General features: G+C 37.3%; 4 protein-coding genes across 6 annotated transcripts; all 4 read left to right on the plus strand.

Annotated features, from left to right (window-relative positions):
* The first annotated feature begins 1,446 nt into the window (after positions 1–1,446).
* On the plus strand, positions 1,447–5,858 carry LOC106743942. Its single transcript, XM_014618297.1, has 5 exons — positions 1,447–1,998; positions 2,582–2,732; positions 2,815–2,960; positions 3,040–3,141; positions 3,640–5,858. The coding sequence occupies exons 1-5, from the start codon at positions 1,792–1,794 to the stop codon at positions 4,654–4,656; spliced, it is 1,623 nt and encodes a 540-aa protein (XP_014473783.1). The 5' UTR covers positions 1,447–1,791; the 3' UTR covers positions 4,657–5,858.
* Positions 5,859–8,280: 2,422 nt separating this feature from the next.
* Positions 8,281–10,310, plus strand: LOC106743856. Its single transcript, XM_014618078.1, has 4 exons — positions 8,281–8,361; positions 8,550–8,994; positions 9,479–9,575; positions 10,253–10,310. The coding sequence occupies exons 1-4, from the start codon at positions 8,281–8,283 to the stop codon at positions 10,308–10,310; spliced, it is 681 nt and encodes a 226-aa protein (XP_014473564.1).
* A 1,282-nt stretch (positions 10,311–11,592) lies between these two features.
* Positions 11,593–13,617, plus strand: LOC106743871 (intraflagellar transport protein 43 homolog B). Of its 2 annotated transcripts, none has more exons than XM_014618100.1 (6): positions 11,593–11,758; positions 12,074–12,255; positions 12,457–12,486; positions 12,538–12,590; positions 12,887–12,959; positions 13,079–13,617. In XM_014618100.1, the coding sequence occupies exons 1-6, from the start codon at positions 11,720–11,722 to the stop codon at positions 13,299–13,301; spliced, it is 600 nt and encodes a 199-aa protein (XP_014473586.1). In that variant the 5' UTR covers positions 11,593–11,719; the 3' UTR covers positions 13,302–13,617. The 2 variants fall into 2 exon arrangements, with proteins under 2 accessions (XP_014473586.1, XP_014473588.1); XM_014618102.1 differs by having other exon boundaries at positions 12,550–12,590.
* A 1,479-nt stretch (positions 13,618–15,096) lies between these two features.
* LOC106743934 (nuclear envelope phosphatase-regulatory subunit 1) lies at positions 15,097–17,106 on the plus strand. Of its 2 annotated transcripts, none has more exons than XM_014618285.1 (4): positions 15,097–15,350; positions 15,609–15,701; positions 15,782–15,916; positions 15,991–17,106. In XM_014618285.1, exons 1-4 carry the CDS (start codon positions 15,323–15,325, stop codon positions 16,146–16,148), a joined length of 414 nt encoding a protein of 137 aa, XP_014473771.1. In that variant the 5' UTR covers positions 15,097–15,322; the 3' UTR covers positions 16,149–17,106. The 2 variants fall into 2 exon arrangements, with proteins under 2 accessions (XP_014473771.1, XP_014473772.1); XM_014618286.1 differs by having other exon boundaries at positions 15,103–15,350; positions 15,630–15,701; positions 15,991–17,099.
* The last annotated feature ends 623 nt before the right edge of the window (positions 17,107–17,729 follow it).

Consider the following 17,729-nt stretch of genomic DNA (forward strand, 5'->3'; position numbering starts at 1 on the left):
ATGTAGTTATTTGTATTATACTCTTATTAACGTGGAGAATCAACTTCTTTCGAGCGACTGATTACTCTAATTTAGAACAACGGAAGGAAATTGTTGGCCAAACGTACTACAGTGGAGCATCGATTATGCGCTAATATTAGTAGAAATCTCCAGCAATAAGTGAGCACTCTGCAGCGCGTTCAACAATTGGCAAAAGTCTCGCCGTACAGCTCCTTTCGCGCGACGTGATTGTTTATCGTTAACGCGGCGCTAAAAGGATCGAGGATGCGGGAGGCTCAGAAGCTTTACCCAAAATAAACCAGCGATACTCGCGTGACTTTTTTCTCGTTAGAAAACAATAGGCGTTGTCAACATCGTACGTCAATCCGTCTAAATATCGCTGCGTGACAAGCCACATAACTCGGCACTTACGAATACGCAAGATTTAGGAAGCGATGTTTTTAATAGCCACGCACTGTCATCGTCGAAACGCGACCGTATCTCAATTTTTCTCGGTAGTTTTCGAGTCCAACTTCTTCCATCGATCTCGAATAATCGAATCGGTTGCTGCAGGAAGCTCGTAAATCACGCGAATGAGGAATTAATTATTTTTCTTATGCGGGAAAGCATTTTCTATTAAATTTGAAAATATCCAAGTTATTGGATATGATGCAAAAATTTTATTTATTAATCAACAAATATACATATAATATTTATTTATTTTAAAATACTATCAGTCAATCGAGAAGATAATTCATTTTGTTCGATAATCTATCATCTTTCCGATGCTTCAATCCCTTGCTTGTAAAAATTTTAGAAGAGATAGTCGTTAAAATTTTCTGAGCGGAGAACTGATTAAAAAATTGAACGAACTTTCACGCTAATCCAACATATCTCATTCGCGCGATAACTTTTATAAAACAAAAGATCTATGTGTGTGATGAACGACCGCACAAGAATTTCTTTTCAGTTTTCAAAAACTTCTCCTCTTCTTCGCAACAGTCGTCCCAATTTTATTCAATTTCAGACGTCTCGATGATGGTACTCGAAGAGATTTATCGCGTGTAACGTCTGATTTAATCGAGGTAATAAATTGAATTGAACGTCATAGGCAGCAAGTCGCTCGTAAAACGCGCAATCAAATTTCCACAGTGTACCGTTTTACGAGCATCGTACATAACTTATGCTCGAATAAATAAATTCGATGTGAGCGCGCGTGCGCGCGCTTCGCGCACGAATGGCCTGCCACTGGGTTAAAGGGCCAAGGAATGTTGACGAAGGCGAAAATGTTACTACTAAAACGCGCATCCGCGGCCGGTCGGTTTTGTGTCCAACGAGAGAGAGAGAGAGAGAACGGAGCGAGAAGTTGCGGAGAGGCAATGCGGGGGAGGCAACTCCCGGCATAGCATAAAGGTGACTCCTCGCGGCCAAGACCTCCCATATGCCACTTAGCATCCCGTTCGGCAAAGTCTCCGTGCGGCTGTCTCTCTCTTTCTCTCTTTTTTTATCTTCCTCTCTCTTTTTCTCTCTCACCTCTCCTTCCGCGCTGATAAGGTGCGGGACAAGCTCGGGAAAAGGCGCTCTTATCCCTCGATCGCGATGAAGGCATAGTCGATGCGCGACGGCCACCGCGACGACGACAGTGACGACGACGATACCTTTCCGCGTGGATTTCCCGTGATCGAGACGAGACACTTGGGTATACTTATTACCGCGAGTTGAGAAGGTTCCTTCCGGCGCGAGAACGAAGTCGACGGTTCGACCTCGGCGAACTTACCGGTCTTTCCTCGCGACGCACGTAGATCCTAGCTGATGGTGATGACGAGAAGCGTCCCGGCCTGTTTGCTGATGCTACTGTTCTCATTGGCGTCTCTGAGCGACGTTAACGCGTACCCATCGGACTTTCTCGAGGACAGGGATGAGCAACAGCTCGGAAACTCGTGGCCGTTCTTCGGCCAGCTAACGGAAGAGAACGACCTCGCATCCCGACGGGAAGAAGCTCTGCAGAAGATACAAGAGGTCTGTGTGATAACGACTATCTCAAGTTACGGATTTAAGACATCGTGTCGTGCTTGGACGTGCTTCGGATATTACGCTGACGTCGCGTATCACCGTCGACGATCCGAGCCTCGAGGACGTGCATCACGGTGACTCGTATCTACTTGTTGTTATCTTCACGGCAAATGTGGGACCGTCACGTTTTTCGTGCAATTTTTTATTTCCTGCTTAACTTGTGGTTTACACTTAAATTGATGGTAATATAAAAATTGTGTTTTTCTATTCATGGTTAATCATTAAACTGATGGTTTTATAGCAGTAATTTTTCAGATTTAATGATTAATTATGAGTAGAAAAACACAATTTTTACATTAACATCTGGCTAAATCACAAATTAGCCAGAAAATTCAAAATCGGGCCTATATCATATTCAAAATATATTACCGCCGTGTCTAATGACTCAGGGTGATTTTCGCGCAGAAATTTCACATGACCGCGATTCGTGTAACAAACCGCTGAAATTCAATTCGCTCCAACGAATTCTTCGTGATGACAAAAGAGCGAGAGCCTCGCGCTCTTTAGTGAAAAGTTGATAACGTTGCAGGTCCTCGGAATTCGGAGTCAAAGCGAGAACTTGGTTCGTCGCAAAGTGCCGCCGCAATTCATGGTGGAGCTTTACAATACCATCGCTGACCCGAGCGGGGTCACGCGGAATCCTTACGATGCCAAGGTCGTTCGCAGCTTCATCGAACGGGGTAACTTGATTTCAGTCACTTTAGACAGCACACTTTCGCGAGGAGGAATCGCCTAACGGCATTTTGTTTTCTTCGCGTTCAGACAGTTCCCTGTCGCACTTCTACTTCTTTAATATCTCGGGTCTGGAGGTGAGCGAGTCGGTGTTGGAGGCCGAGCTGCATCTATACCGGAAGAAAATGCCTCTGAGGAACATGCGCTCGACGACGCTTACGTCGCCTTATTATCTGGTAAGTGGCTGGCAGCGTCGTAGCGCACGCACGGACGATTAAAGCGTTTGACGTATGTGCATGCTTGATTTTTCTATAGATAAGAGTGTACCAAGTCTTGGACGATCGCAGCCTCGACGTGCCGGATCTTCATAAGCTATTGAGCGTTCGTTGCGTCAGTGCACACGCTTCCGGTTGGCAGGTAAGTTCAATTTACGTGATAATTCAAAATTTAAATAACGCTAAGAATAAAAACAATTAATTAAGGCTTCCGATTCTTCTTTAATCACACTCGGGACAATATTTCCAAGGTTTTCAATGTCGTGTCCGAAATGTTGGTCCTTCGAAATTGAAATAATAAGTTTATTTAATTCTACGTCAAGTCTTCAAGAACTTCAAAACTTACTATGCTAGAAAAAATAACTTCCCATTTTCCGAATCGAGATTACTTTAAGTCTAATTTAGTTCTATATTAAGTCTTCAAAGATATTTTATCGTGTTCCTTTAATGCTACGAATGGGGAATTTCTTCCCGTCTTCTCCATGTAAAGACTTAATTTCGACTCGGGTTCTGGCACCAAAAGAGTACAATAAAAAACTTTTGAAGATTTAATGTACATCTAAATAGGTTTGATGAAAAAGTAAAATGAATTCTCCGCGTAATCAAGCCGCAATTAACGGTAAGGAATCATTTTGTGCAGGTGTTTAACGTAAAGCAAGCGGTTCTCGGGTGGGTGAGCGGAGAGCTAAACCTGGGTTTCCTCGTGACGGCGTCGACCTTGTTCGAGGAGGAGGTGGCAGTAGAGTTTTCGCGTCGGAGTGACTACCACAGTCACAATAAGCAACCGATATTGGTGCTCTTCGACGACGACAATGGCGATCGCAGCCAAGCCGGAATAACGAATGTTGCGCCTCGCTATTACGCCTACGGCAACCAAGAGGACGATCAACAGGCGGAAGATATCGAGAAGGACGCGAAAGGCGAGAACCTGGAGAAGAGCTACGTGGAGCATTATCGACGACACAAACGACAACGGGGTCAGCCGGAGGAAGCGCAACTGGAGAACAGACGCGAGCTGGAGTTCTTCCAGAGGCAGAAGAGAAGGCACGGCGAAGAAGAAGACGAACCGTGTCTCCCACAGGAAGCCGGAACGTTGGAGGTGAGCAGCGGACGTCGTCGTCGCGACGCCGCGTCGTCCAAGAAACGCTCGATCGTGTCGTCGAGGGATACGAGGAAGACCACGAGGATCCTTAGATCGATGGACATCTACGAGAGGGCGACGTTTCGCGAGAGGCTCGGCCAAACGGCGCGCGACCGCTCGATGAGGCGGTCGACAGCGCGAGAACGTCGATTGACACGCTCGACCACGAGCGGTCAAGACGAGCGGAACAGCACGAGCGGCGAGTGTGCCAGACACGAGCTCTACGTAGACTTCCGCGACATCGGTTTGTCCTCTTCCATCATCGCGCCGGCCGGCTATTCCGCTTATCACTGTAAGGGCGTCTGCGAGCCGCCGCTTCGGCAAGACCAACGGCCGACGAATCACGCGACGATACAAGCGATCGTGCACAAGATGGGTCTGGTGAAGGGCGTCGAGAGACCCTGCTGTGTACCGACCCAGTTGCTGAGCACCAGCATCCTCTTCTACGACGGCAACGAGAACGTCGTGCTGAAAAGGTATGAGGACATGATCGCGGATCGCTGCGGATGCCGTTGATGGAATCGGCACCTCCCTCGGAACTGTTACTGCTCTCCAACGACTTTTCGCGCATGACGGTTCGGGGATCATCGAATCTCCCCGGGAACAGCGTCGGTAATCGCGCTCAATTAACCCTTTTAACAGCCAACGTTTCATTTCTGCGGTCAATCTGCTACTTCCGGCGATATTCAATCGTTCGTAGAACTTTTCTCAATTTTGTTGGAAGTCAAATTGTTGACACGATTAGGACGATTCCCAGGTAGAACGAAACGGTAGTTACGATAACGTTCTTGTTGAAAATTTCCGGATAGATTACCATCCAAGGGAATTCATGTGAATCCATGTAGAATATTAGAAATGTATGTACATGGTGCATGAAAATTCATATTGGAATCCACATTGTTTACCTATGATCTGGTTTTTGGCGCAAATCCCCGGGGACAACTATGGGATTCCATTTCCTATATGAATTCTCACTTGGTTTTTTCAACGGAGGTCAAGTCGATTATTTCTTAATTTTTCCGACGTCATTTTCTGTCCTGATATTATGGGATTCCTCTGGCATTTCTCGTATTATAATTGCTTAGGTCGTTAATGGGTTAATGTTGTCAGCGCTCTTCGTCATTCCCGGAGATCCAGCCCGACGACGATCCTTAATCAATGCCGTACGCAGCTACTTTGTACATAAGAACATTCCCAAGTGCGCGTAGTATCACACGTATTAACGAATATGTGTCTATATTAGTATACCGTTAAGTCATAGTGCCGTTAAATTATTGCTATAATCGTAAACGAGGAATTAGTTGAATGTCCAACTGTGTATATACGATACGCTCGGCGGTGACGCATTTCGCGTCGCCGCCGTGCCACGATTTATTTATAGCCGAGACGCAAAAGAAATAAATGATATTTAAGTGATAGCACGCGATCGTGATCGATGTTATTCGCCCGTTACTCCCCCATAGCAGTGTAAGAAAAGGCCCGGCGAGAAAAAGGAGGAGCGCACCCAACGTGTTTTCGAGGTATCCCGATTTAATCCCCGGATACCCATTGTTGCGTTTTTTTTATTGTTCCGTCGTTGCGCGATGCCTTTTCTCAACGACGACGTCGACGATGACGCAAATAAAAGCACGCGATATCGCGGCTTGTTTTCGAGAAAAATCAAAATTTACAGACGCGCCTGTAAAAGCGGCAGGTGACAGTAACAGCGGGTGCGACGACGAGCTTGGCGCCGCCGGATTGCAGAAATGCAGTCGCGGAATGCGAGCGCTATCGGTCTTTCCTTACTCGCGCGTATCGCAACGAGAACGCAGCGTTCGCAGCCGAAGTCGCGGCTAAAACGACTGGCGCCGACAGCTCGATCGTTTGCCAAATATTCGAGAGAGAGAGCGGCGAATATTCGAAATATTCGCACTATAAATTATCGCTTAGTCGAGGGACGCGAATTATCGTCACTGTGCGCTTTAACAAAGCAGGCTGTCGAATGGTGGACACCATTCTCGAGAGGGAAATGTACGAGCGAGCGTCATACGTCGACACGTGGCCCGCTAAAACCGAAGGAGGTCACGCACGTGGAGAAATAACGGTGGACAAAAGTCTCATCGAGTGAATTTGTGTAATCGTCCGCAATTTTCTTCAATCTCGGAGAAATTGCGCGGCTTTACCGTGGACGATTATCCAATGAATATTGTGATTCGACGGCCTCGCGAGTTTCGCTCAATCGGTGTAAATCGGATCTCCTGCGGTTAAATTCTCTTTGTCCTTCTCTCGATACACGGACGATTATTATTGTATTAACCTTTTTGGTCCTACCATTTTTTGGTTTTTCGAGGAACTTCAAGTATGTATGTGTTGTCACCTGTAGAAAAGTAAGCTAAACAATGTTAATGTCAAATAAATGTTTAAACTTACCGTGAAACATATATAACCAAACGAGATCGAGAGGATTAAATAGAGATCGCGTACGATTTGTCATTATGTTTTGAGCAAGGGTCAACCCAGGTTTCTCTGGGTTCCCCTCAACACCCGGACGCTCACGCGTTCCCTTCCGACGTCGATGCCGATTATCCATATTTCGCCGCGAGATTTCGCGGGCGAACGCGCGACACGTGGAATTTGCATATTCGCGCGCCATGTGTGTCGTTGTACTGCATTCCGCGCATGCATCCCCCGCGGCTATATTTAATCCGCAGTGGGTGTATTTTCGAATCCGCCGGACTAAAAATAACCGAAACGCGTTTCGCTGCATTCCACCGTTGTATTTAGATCCAGCGCTTCGTAATACGCACGTATACGCAGTGCCGCGTGTAAGTACAAATGTGAGAAGAACGCTGAAGGGATACTCCGACATGCGTTTGTTGAACGCGACTCAATCGAAGCGTCGACGACGGAAATGATGAGAAAACCCGTCATTTTATGAGCTGACTTGATCAGAAAACTTATTCTGTGATCTTTAACGACAGTGTCGTTATTGTTACATCGTCGTTGTACAGTTGTTCTACTATATATTATATCTGTGCAACTAAGTAACGATAACAATACTGTCATTAAAAATTACAAAATAGATTTACAGTATAAATTCCCCAGGGGGAAGAAATTTCTCATATATAATTATATATAGAATATGTATAAAAACCTATAATTATATAGAATTATAAATGAAACATTTTTTTGCCTGATCAACATTATTCTGGAAACACATTTGGCCTTGAAACGTGACCGTCTAATTCTAAATCTTATCTCTCTTGAACATCACAGATAACGTTATTTTCACCTCAGAATCGGGACAGTTATCATGGAACTTATGTTAGCAAAGCTTTTCGATAGAAATCATTTCCTTATTTTCTGGATGTTCTATTGTGTTGTCTAGAAAAAAACGGGAATGATTCCAATCGAAAATATTCTAATATTATTTACTGCTACCATCGAATCGGATTTTGACACGAACCAACCGCGACGAGTCACGGTCTTTACGAAGCGCGCGAGATGATCAAGATGAATAACATGATACTGTGAAAAGGATACGATCGATCGTTCGAAGGGAGGAGAATGAAAAAACGGCGCCTTGAAAAAGTAAAACCGTCGCCCGCTCGTCGAACCCTTTTCTGCCTACCATTATGAGACAATGTTACAGCGGGACGGGTCCTTTCCAATTGAAAACAACATTTCGATGATGACGATAAGCTTCTTAACAATATCTGATTTTATATTTTACTCTGAAGAATTACCACCGGCGATCATCTTCAAGTCTTATTATATCTATCCGTATTTTTATTTCGTTCTATATTGCGTCGATCGTTTGTCGGAACCATTTCTAACGGCTCGATGGTGATCTTATATTGATATTTATGTACGAAATAAGGTACGTTCGGTAAATGAACGAGGACGAAACGTGACGATTATGACGATTAGAGACAATAACAGCCGAAGGCAGGACAGAGTACACGATAGTCGCGAGATGTTCAGCAGCGGAGCATAAGCAAAACATAACAGAGCTTCGTCTATTAATAAAAATAAACGAACACTGATACCTTTGTAATTCGTTTCGTGACATCGAAAGCCCTGGACATTCTAGAAATTTGAAATCACTCGCGACGTTTCTACGACGAGAGTTATCCCGAGATCGAATCTTAAATCAGAAAGATGAGAGCGTTGCATGTAATTTTCTTGGTGATTTGTTTCTACTTGATCTACTCGGTGCTTGCCGGTGTCCAAAGTAATAAGGTAAGTATGAGTATAAATGGTCGACGATGTGAGACAGTTCATAACTTTGAGGACATCGAGGTTTCTTCCTCTCCGTAATTATTAACGATTAATCAGAGATAAATGATAGAAGTTTAGTTTCGCGATTATTGCTCCTATAGTTTCGCGCTTCACGGCATTTAGATTAACGAAGCTAATGTTTCTCGTAGGCTAATCCTACAGATGATGTGCCATCAAAAGCGGTAGGCAAAGAGGAAGAAGATTCAAACAGATGTTTGTTAAGAAAAGGAATTTCTTTGTGCCAGGACGAAAGGTTTAAGCCATTCAATATGTCGGTGTGTTGGAGTGAATTCCTTATCCGCAAGATAGGCAATTACGACTGTGAAAAAATGAATACTGAATATCAGCACGATATAGAAGCTCAAAAAGGAGCAAATATGTCTAGAAAACAGAGAAATATAGATTATAAAAGTGCAACAATAGATTATATAAACACATCATTAAACATACAGAATTTAACAATATTTCGAAATCTTTATGATTTCACTAAGGACTTAACTTACAGTTGGGTCACAAGCTGGAAAAAAGAAAATATAAAACCAAATTGTAAGTTTGACTCGAAAACGAAAGAAAAGTATTATTCAGCTTTATCAGGTAAGCATTGTCTTGTTTTAATTTATGTTTGATAACCTTGTTCAATCTTCAATCTTCAATTTGGATGGCGTATTTGAATACATTCTGCAAGAATCAAAACAATTCTCATACTATTTGACCTTATAACAGACAAAATTTCCTATTTTCAATATATCTACGTATGTGTTTGTGTGTTTAATGTATGAAAGCGTTAAGTGGTAGCGTTAGTGAACGCTTTTTTTCGAACGTGCTTTGCAACGTATCCGATATTCGATAGGCGAATTTATCTGTTATGAATAATTGAAGAACCGAGAATCTTCTCTTTTTCTACATATGTTATAAATATATTATTTAAATTTGTTAAATATAGGCGCTTTTTTTAAGCAGATTATCGAAACATGGAATCAAATAACGTCGAGAATTTTTCGCGTTACTTTTACAAATGTTCGCTGAAATAAGTATTCTGAAGGAAGTATTCTTACTGATTAATCTATATGTTCCGCAGAACTTGTCAATTCATTACCATTGTGCCCCTGCCTATATTCAACTGAAAAAAAAGAGTTTTGGAGTATCTGGGACGAAAATAGTAAGAAAAATTATTGGTGGGTGAATATGAAACCTATCATAAAATCGTTCGCAGAAGAAAAAAATGAGATCATTTACCGTTGGAAAAGTGTACTTGTAAAAAATGGAAGCTGGATTTCGCAATATTGTTGTTACGATGCTAATTATAGACTGATAACACACGGTCCTAATGCCGGCAGCATTTTCTATTTGTCCGGAAATATTACTAAACAAATGATTGATTTATTCTATATTTACCCTACGGATGAGTGTAACTTGATATGGTATGTTGCACTTATGTGGCGAACGATTCAAAATTTCAATGTATTCATTATTTTTTTCATTTTCTCGATTCTCTCTTTCCTTTCTGTTTTCGTTTGTGTATCATACTTTTCTTTCCTCTCCTGCTCCTACTTCTTTTTATTCCCTCTTAAATCAAATAATAAAAAGAAATTTTTTAAATACAACTTTTTAGACAAATTTCACAAATTTACTATTATAAATTTAATTTGAATTGACTTATTCCGATTAAAAAAATTTTTTTTGAAGTTTTAAAGTTAATTAAGACAGAATTTGAATTAACTCAAGTGATATCAAGAATCTTCTTTTATTTAAAATTCAATTCTACCGTAATGATTGTTAATTGTAAATACATGAAGTGTAAAATTATTTGTTAACATTATTTAATAAAACATATAATTTATTTTTATTATAGGCGAGTTATTAAAATGATGGCATCGGATAAGGGCAATAGATGTATTAAAAATCCGTAACAATATAAACATTAGGCAAGGCCAGAAACAAATAACACAAGGATGGAAGAAGAAGAAATAACCAAGAAATATTAAAATGTAATATTTTTCAATCTTATCAGAACTTTTCTAATTTCTCAATCTTTTTATTTTTTGTTACTTACATATATAATTAACATACGCATATAATTAATTTATTTGACTGACGAAAATATATGAATCTGTTTCTATGTAACACAACTTTATTAAATACAAACTTTGTTAAATACATAATATGCATAAAGTATTCATAAGACGATTTTAATTTGACTTCTGGTCTATATAATATTTTTCCTTTAATCGCTAAATCTTCTGTATTGTACTTATTAAAGACGCATCGTCAGTCATTTAGGGTGAATTTTACTAGAATATCCTTTTTTCTTTTTTTATCTATATTTGAACAACATTTATACTCCTCGTGGTTGAGTCATGTGATTTGAAAATAAAACAATTTCTTACCTACTTATGAATTATTTTATGATCTCCATTTATCAATAAAAACTGTTTATAACAAGCTGAAAAAAATTTTAAATAATCTATGCATGCAATTGACTATAGCGTCATCTAGCGATGTCAGGAAAAGATTTGTGCGCCAAAGGTTTGAATCTTAACTAATAAGGTTTGAATATTTGTTAAAGTTTTCGATTCTTTATAGTTAAACCTGTAATTATTATTAATTCTGATTGGTGATGCTCTTGATGTACGATTCGATATCGATGATATTTGATAATAGGAGATTTCATTTTTAGGATTCCTAGCTAGCAACATGTTTGTCTCTAGAAAACGTATTCTCCTATTGGATACCGAACGTTGTATTTCGGACATTGGAGGCAATGTGAATCCTGCATGAAAGCGTACACCAATCAAATTCACGAATTTTATTACAGTTGCAAAGCTACTTTTTCTGCTGAACGCAGCCAATAACTTTTTTCATTCGTTACTTTGTATTGGAAAAATAATATTAGAGATAAAAGTTTTGATGGAATTTGTATAATTTTGTATATGACAGAGTTTGTTGTTTCAGTAAGAAGAACTTATTGATGAAAATTGGTCTGTTCTTTTTAGTTAAATTTATTACACTAGTTCAAGAAAGTATGCATACTTGGTGTAAGAATCTTGTACGTGTGCTTCATTCTTTTCAATATGTGTGTAAATTTCTTGATAGTGCATCCTCAGTTCATCTAAAAAGAACAAACCACAAATATAAGCCAGATTGCATTTGTTGTCATGGTTACCATTTATAAACACAATATAGGAGCGATTATATAGTTATCAAGTTTATTATTTGCAAGTCTGATTTAAAGTGGTTCACAACATAGAAATTTTTGTCTTTGCTCTTTCATGTTTATTTCGATTTTTCTTTAGTGTTTAAGTGGAAAATTGTATTTCAAATGGATTGGACCAACGATCTCGAGATTACTTCTAAGAAGGTATATATATATATATATATATATGTAACTTAGAAAATATTTTGGGGAAAAGAGTGTTCTGTATTATTTTAAATTTCTTTTAATATTCTAAATATTTTATACTTGTATTTATATATATATATATATATATATATGTATATATATTTTTATAATCTAATTTTAATATAAAAGTTTGATATAATCTCATTCTAAATTAGAGTACAAATATATTAGTATATTAGTTAAATTTGAAATCTTTCTTTGTGTCTTAATAGCATTAGTGAAAAAGTCATTTATGTACAAATTTAATAATCTAGCGAATCAAAAAATTTTCAGTTAATACCACGCCTAGGTAGACGCGCAGGTCAAAACAATTTTCAGGAAGAAAATAAATCTGATGATGATCCTCTGGAGAGCCCAATTTCATTGTCATCTGGAAAGTCTATTCCTGCACAAAGGCCAATGGTACCACCTCGTTCTAGGAAAACTGGCTGGGGTGATGAATTAAAAAGTGGCAAGTATGTGACATTATTTGGTTCAGAAGATACCTGAAAGCAACTACACTTAGAAAAAAAATATATACTATCTCTTTAAGATGTCTCTTTTCTAAAAAGGAAATAATTTTGAAACAAATAATTGTAACAAAACATGAAGTGACTAAAATAAGTTGGTTATTTTGAAATATAATTAGATTAAGCAATTTCTTCTTCATTGCTTAGATCAAAGACAGCATCAAATATCATTGAACAGTGAGTATAATACATAAAATTAAGGAATTAGACATCTGTAGTCACTGACAGACTGTTTCTTAGGGAACGTTTTCGAGCAATGGAGAAAGAGGAACTAGAAGATGGTAAGCTGATTCGGGTTCATTACTGGTTACATTAACAGTGGTTTATATTAACTAAATATGATCATAGATTTTTACTTATATATATTCATAATTATAATATACATAATGAATAATAGTTGCAATCGTGGTTAATCAATTAAAATAACTAATCCTTTCGAGCAAATATGATAAATATTATATGTATGTCAAATGACATATTAAAGATAAATTAATCATGATGTATTATTAACTCATCATATTTGCTAGATTTTTGTCACCTTTTTTTTCTTTGGTGTTATTATCTTTTGTGTTTGTAGATATTCCTGTTATACCAGATTTGGATGAAATTCAGGAAGATAATATTTCTCCTGAAATTGCAAGTGCTCCTACGTAAGTATTATCTATTCTAAGATTTATGTTAAGACTTGAAAAAATAAATGTTTCAAAGAAAGAGAAAACTTTCATAGCGATATTTTTTACAAAAATTAAGTAGAAATATTATTTTCCAGAGTTAATGCAAATCGTGTAACCGCGTACGAAGAATTGGATACAGATCTGGTAAAAAACGCAGCATTTACGTCATTGGATGGTGTTAGTCTTTCGCTACTTGCAGATAAACTTTATAATGAAAACTTAGTAAAAGAACCTGATGAAGTTTGGAATTGGAATCTTCTTTTCACACAAATTTCTTCTGAAATTAATAGCGAGACACAGAAAAAAATCGAAACTTAAGATGATATGTAAGTTCATAGAGGCCTAAATATGTTAATAATGTGAAATGTTTTCTTATTTTACATTCTTGATTAAAAACGAGGCATGTTTTTGATGATATTCTGTCATTTAATTCTGACCTCTAATTCTTTATTTTTAAATTAAGTTCAGATGATAAAGTATTAACGTTGAATATATGAAATGCAAAAATGGTATGCGATCGTATTGCAATTTAATTAGAATTTATCTTAGATACTTATTTTATATATATTTAACACGCATATGTAATTTGTTTAATATACAATGTGCGAATAAGGAATATTGAAGCCTAATCTAAGATGTTATGTAAGATTATAAAAGTTTAAGTATGTTATTAAAACATTGTATATTTTCGTATATTAAAGTAATAAATAAAATTTTCTATTCAATAAAAAATGTTTTGAGTATATCATGTCATTCACTTCTATGATAGAAAAATCATATCCAAGAATCATACTATACGCATAATCCTATATAGACTTATATATTTATTTACAACTTCTAAAAAACAACGAATTCCTCCTTATGACTGCCTGAAATATTCTCGCAAACTACATCACGCACATTTCATAGTGGAAAAAATAAATTGAAGTATGCAAAAAATGGCAAACTGCTTTCTACAAGCAGTGCCTGTATATGGAAGCGACTAATTATGACTCGTCTGACCTACTCTCGATTTGCCCCCCAATTTGGAAATCGCGGCGGTTCGAGGAGCGACTTGAAGGACTCAACCGTGCAGGCGTGCAAATCCGAGGTCGTAATACGAGCCACGAAGATGCACGCGCAATCGGGAGTCGATTCACAAGAAGCTATTTGAAGCGACTTCATCACGTGACAACACCCACTGAGCAGATCTGCCATATCTCTACGTTAGCGATCAATGTTCAGCTGTGCCATCACTAGCACACACTTCCGTTGTAAATCGGTTTGAAAGTAATATATAAAGAGTTTGTCTTCCAAAATGTACATGCGAGTATAATATTGTAGGTAATAGTGATAATTCTACACATTAATAAAAGGTTTAAATTTTTGCAGAGTATATTATTAAATAATGTGGAGCCTTGCATTGTTAGAATTGCGAGAATTTCGTGATTGTTAATTTAAAATATTAAATTTAAAAGAGTCACTTGCAAGGCGTTTGCCATCTTGCGGCGTTATCATATAAAGTAAGAACCAGTTTCATGTAAGGCATAGACGTACATTTAGTACTACAACTGTTCACTGAGTACTGAATTCTCGGGTCATGTGATTCAGATAGCCAATCAAATCGATCTTTCCAATGCCATTTCTCTATTTATGCAGGGTTCACGTTGGTACATGTTTTCAAATTTAATCAAGATCTAAAAATACGAATCAATCAGACTTAAAAATTCATGGAACATTTAATGATAGGTTGTAGTTTTGAAGATGCGTTTTATTAGATATGTAGGAAATATCTTTTCTAGTTACAAAGTTGGTAGTGCTGTAATTAACTAACTTTGTCGAGTGGATTTTCCAGCAAGGACGGTTACACAATGTTGTCTTATTGATAAAAAAGTATCATTTTAAAATGATTTTAAGATAATATCTAGTCAATAAAACGATTTTGTGTAGTTAATGTATCTTTGTTGGAAAATTCATTGAGTTCCGTAATGACAAAGTATCTCATCCTTTTTTCTTTCCATTTCTTTTTCTGTTAAATCACTACGTTATGCACTGAAGCTTTAAAATTGGAAGTTTATATGAGATTTTTAATTAAAATTTAAATTACAATTGGAAGAAATATTTTTGGCATTAAAATTGCACATTTGGAACTGAAAATTAATCAATTCGGACAGAAATATTTAATAGGGAATTTTATAGAAATCGAATGTTGGAAGTTTAGCAGAAAGTTTTGCAAGTTAAGTGATACACACCTCACGGTGTGTTGTTTATCCTGTGAATCACTTTCCCTCTTCGCACGCGCGTTTTAACACGTTCTCTCTTATTGCCTCTGATACAAACTGCAAATGTGATAAACAATCATGTCACTGGACCAGACAGTATGTGAAGGTAAAAATATACGTTAAAAACGCATTGTTTGGTAGTTAAAATACTAGTGATTTTGTATAAAAACGGCTAATTATATCAATACTTATCACTAATTAACCTTAATGAGCAATAATGTTTTCGTGTAAAAATTTTAGATTAGATATGTCTTAGATTGTGAAGAAAGCTCGATTAAAGTAAATTATTACTTGTATATTTACTTTATCTCTGGATAAATGAGTATAATACATTGATTTTAAAATTACTTTTTTCCTCCTTCAGTACCTGTTTCTGCACTTTCAGACCTGAAGGCTTTTGAGAGACGACTGACTGAGGTTATAGCTAGCCTGCAACCTGCAACACTCAGATGGAGAAGTATATTTTTGTTTGCTTTTCATTTAGAAACTTTGCTTCTGTTAATCATTTTGATACTGGATGTTTGGATATTTTTTCAGTGTTGCTGGGTTTTATCTCAGTCTGTACTGCTGTGGGTGCTTGGCACTGGCTGACAGATCCTAATACATCGGCAGTGTCCTTTACACAGAGTCTATGCAATCATCCATTCTTTACAATGGCTAGTATAATATTAGGTAAGTGTGCAAACTATCTGTGTTTCATACAACTATGATATATATTTTGTAATTGCTAATAAATTGTTTTACAGTGATATTATTTATGATGGGTGTACATAGACGTGTAATAGCGCCCAGTATTATAACTCAACGTGCCAGAAGTGTTCTTGGTGATTTCAACATGAGCTGCGATGATACTGGAAAGTTGATTCTGAAGCCCACAAGACCTCCACATCCACATGAGACTTAAGAATAATAAACAAAATCTAAGTGACAAGTTGGAATGTTCGTAACTACTAAATATGAATATTCAGTGTTGATCTTTTTATTGGCCATATCTATGTATATGCTACGAGATTTACTATGAGATCATAGCAAATGAAGTGTTTGTCTTTTTTGGACTTGAATTGGAGTTCAATTGCATATGTACATGATCCTGTAGATTACTTCAATCTTTATTATGTACAATACTTATATATATCGCAAACATTTATTATAGTGTTCAACAATTTTTAAAGAGATAACTTATCAGTGTCGGTCCACAATAGATATTTTAAGGCTCAAGGCTTAATATCTATTGTAGGCCGATATTCAAGTATGTTTAGAAAAACTTGTCAATCAATATCAGGTTAGATTTATTTAGAGAAGTGAGTTAGAATGTTTGACGCCCTGTAAATCACGTAACGTATACGTAGCAAAATTGACATGTATGTTAGACGTGTTAATATATTTTGATACAATGTACATATAGGACAAGTCGATATTTGTACAGTTTACTTTAGTAAATTGTGGGGAAAACTATTTTAGCAATAAGATAGTGGTCAAACTGTAATCAAATTGCTTGTCAAGGGTCTTCTTATTTGAATCAGTTTACAAATAACTACTGTACAGTCTAGCCTGTATTCTGAACTCTCTTTTATCTGGTAAAAAGTGTCTTTAAAAATAGCTTAAGAACCACTCGATTGATTGAGGAGCCACACTTAAGGTACTTTTATCGATAAAAGTGTGTTCGGAACATGAGCCTATGTAAGTTCTGTGTTCAGATTAATGGTTAAGATGGCAAATCAAATGGATTATGCATCACCATCTGTATATAAATACCTATTCATAAGTGCTCAATGTAAAATACCGTTTTCCAATAGAGTTAAGTAAACACGTGATATCCATTAAAGTTTAAGAAATGGATTGTTGTAATGGTTCCAATATACAAAAATAGATCCGTATTTATAAATGGCATAATAAAATAGTCAATTAGGACTATCAATACGATATCAACGTTAATACATATTATGCTGGTGATATGACATTGTGACAGATTTATTGTATTTATTAGATTGATTATAATTTTTCTTTACAAACCATATATCTAGGTGTTTTTACATTTAAGAGTTTAATTCTTTGTCAAATAAGAATATGAGATTTACTTCCTTTTGAGGACTGCCATTCTTGTAAGGTAGCAAAAAGCTTATTTTGTAATTTATCTGGTCAAAACTATATAGGAAACTACATCACTTTCGCAAGAAGTAAAATACAAAAGACCCGATGTATATAACGATCAAAACATTTATTTGTAATTTGTTGCATATTACAATCTTTTTATTTTCAGCGCAGTCCACACGATTTGCGCATGTTTTTCTTAAAATAGTACATGTACAATGTTGCATTTTTACGCGGAGACCGCTTTTCCGTAGTCAGTCTCGTTATTGTATGCGTACTACGCTGATATATATATGTACAGGTAATGCTTACTCGATCTATGAGAGCAATCTCTTGATGATTGCCAATGAACAGTGATGGCGTGATAGAAAAACACGCGGTAAGACTTCTCGAG

Source organism: Dinoponera quadriceps, unplaced genomic scaffold (genome assembly GCF_001313825.1).
Source record: "Dinoponera quadriceps isolate SergipeBrazil2010 unplaced genomic scaffold, ASM131382v1 scaffold1070, whole genome shotgun sequence".
NCBI classification, from domain to species: domain Eukaryota; kingdom Metazoa; phylum Arthropoda; class Insecta; order Hymenoptera; family Formicidae; genus Dinoponera; species Dinoponera quadriceps.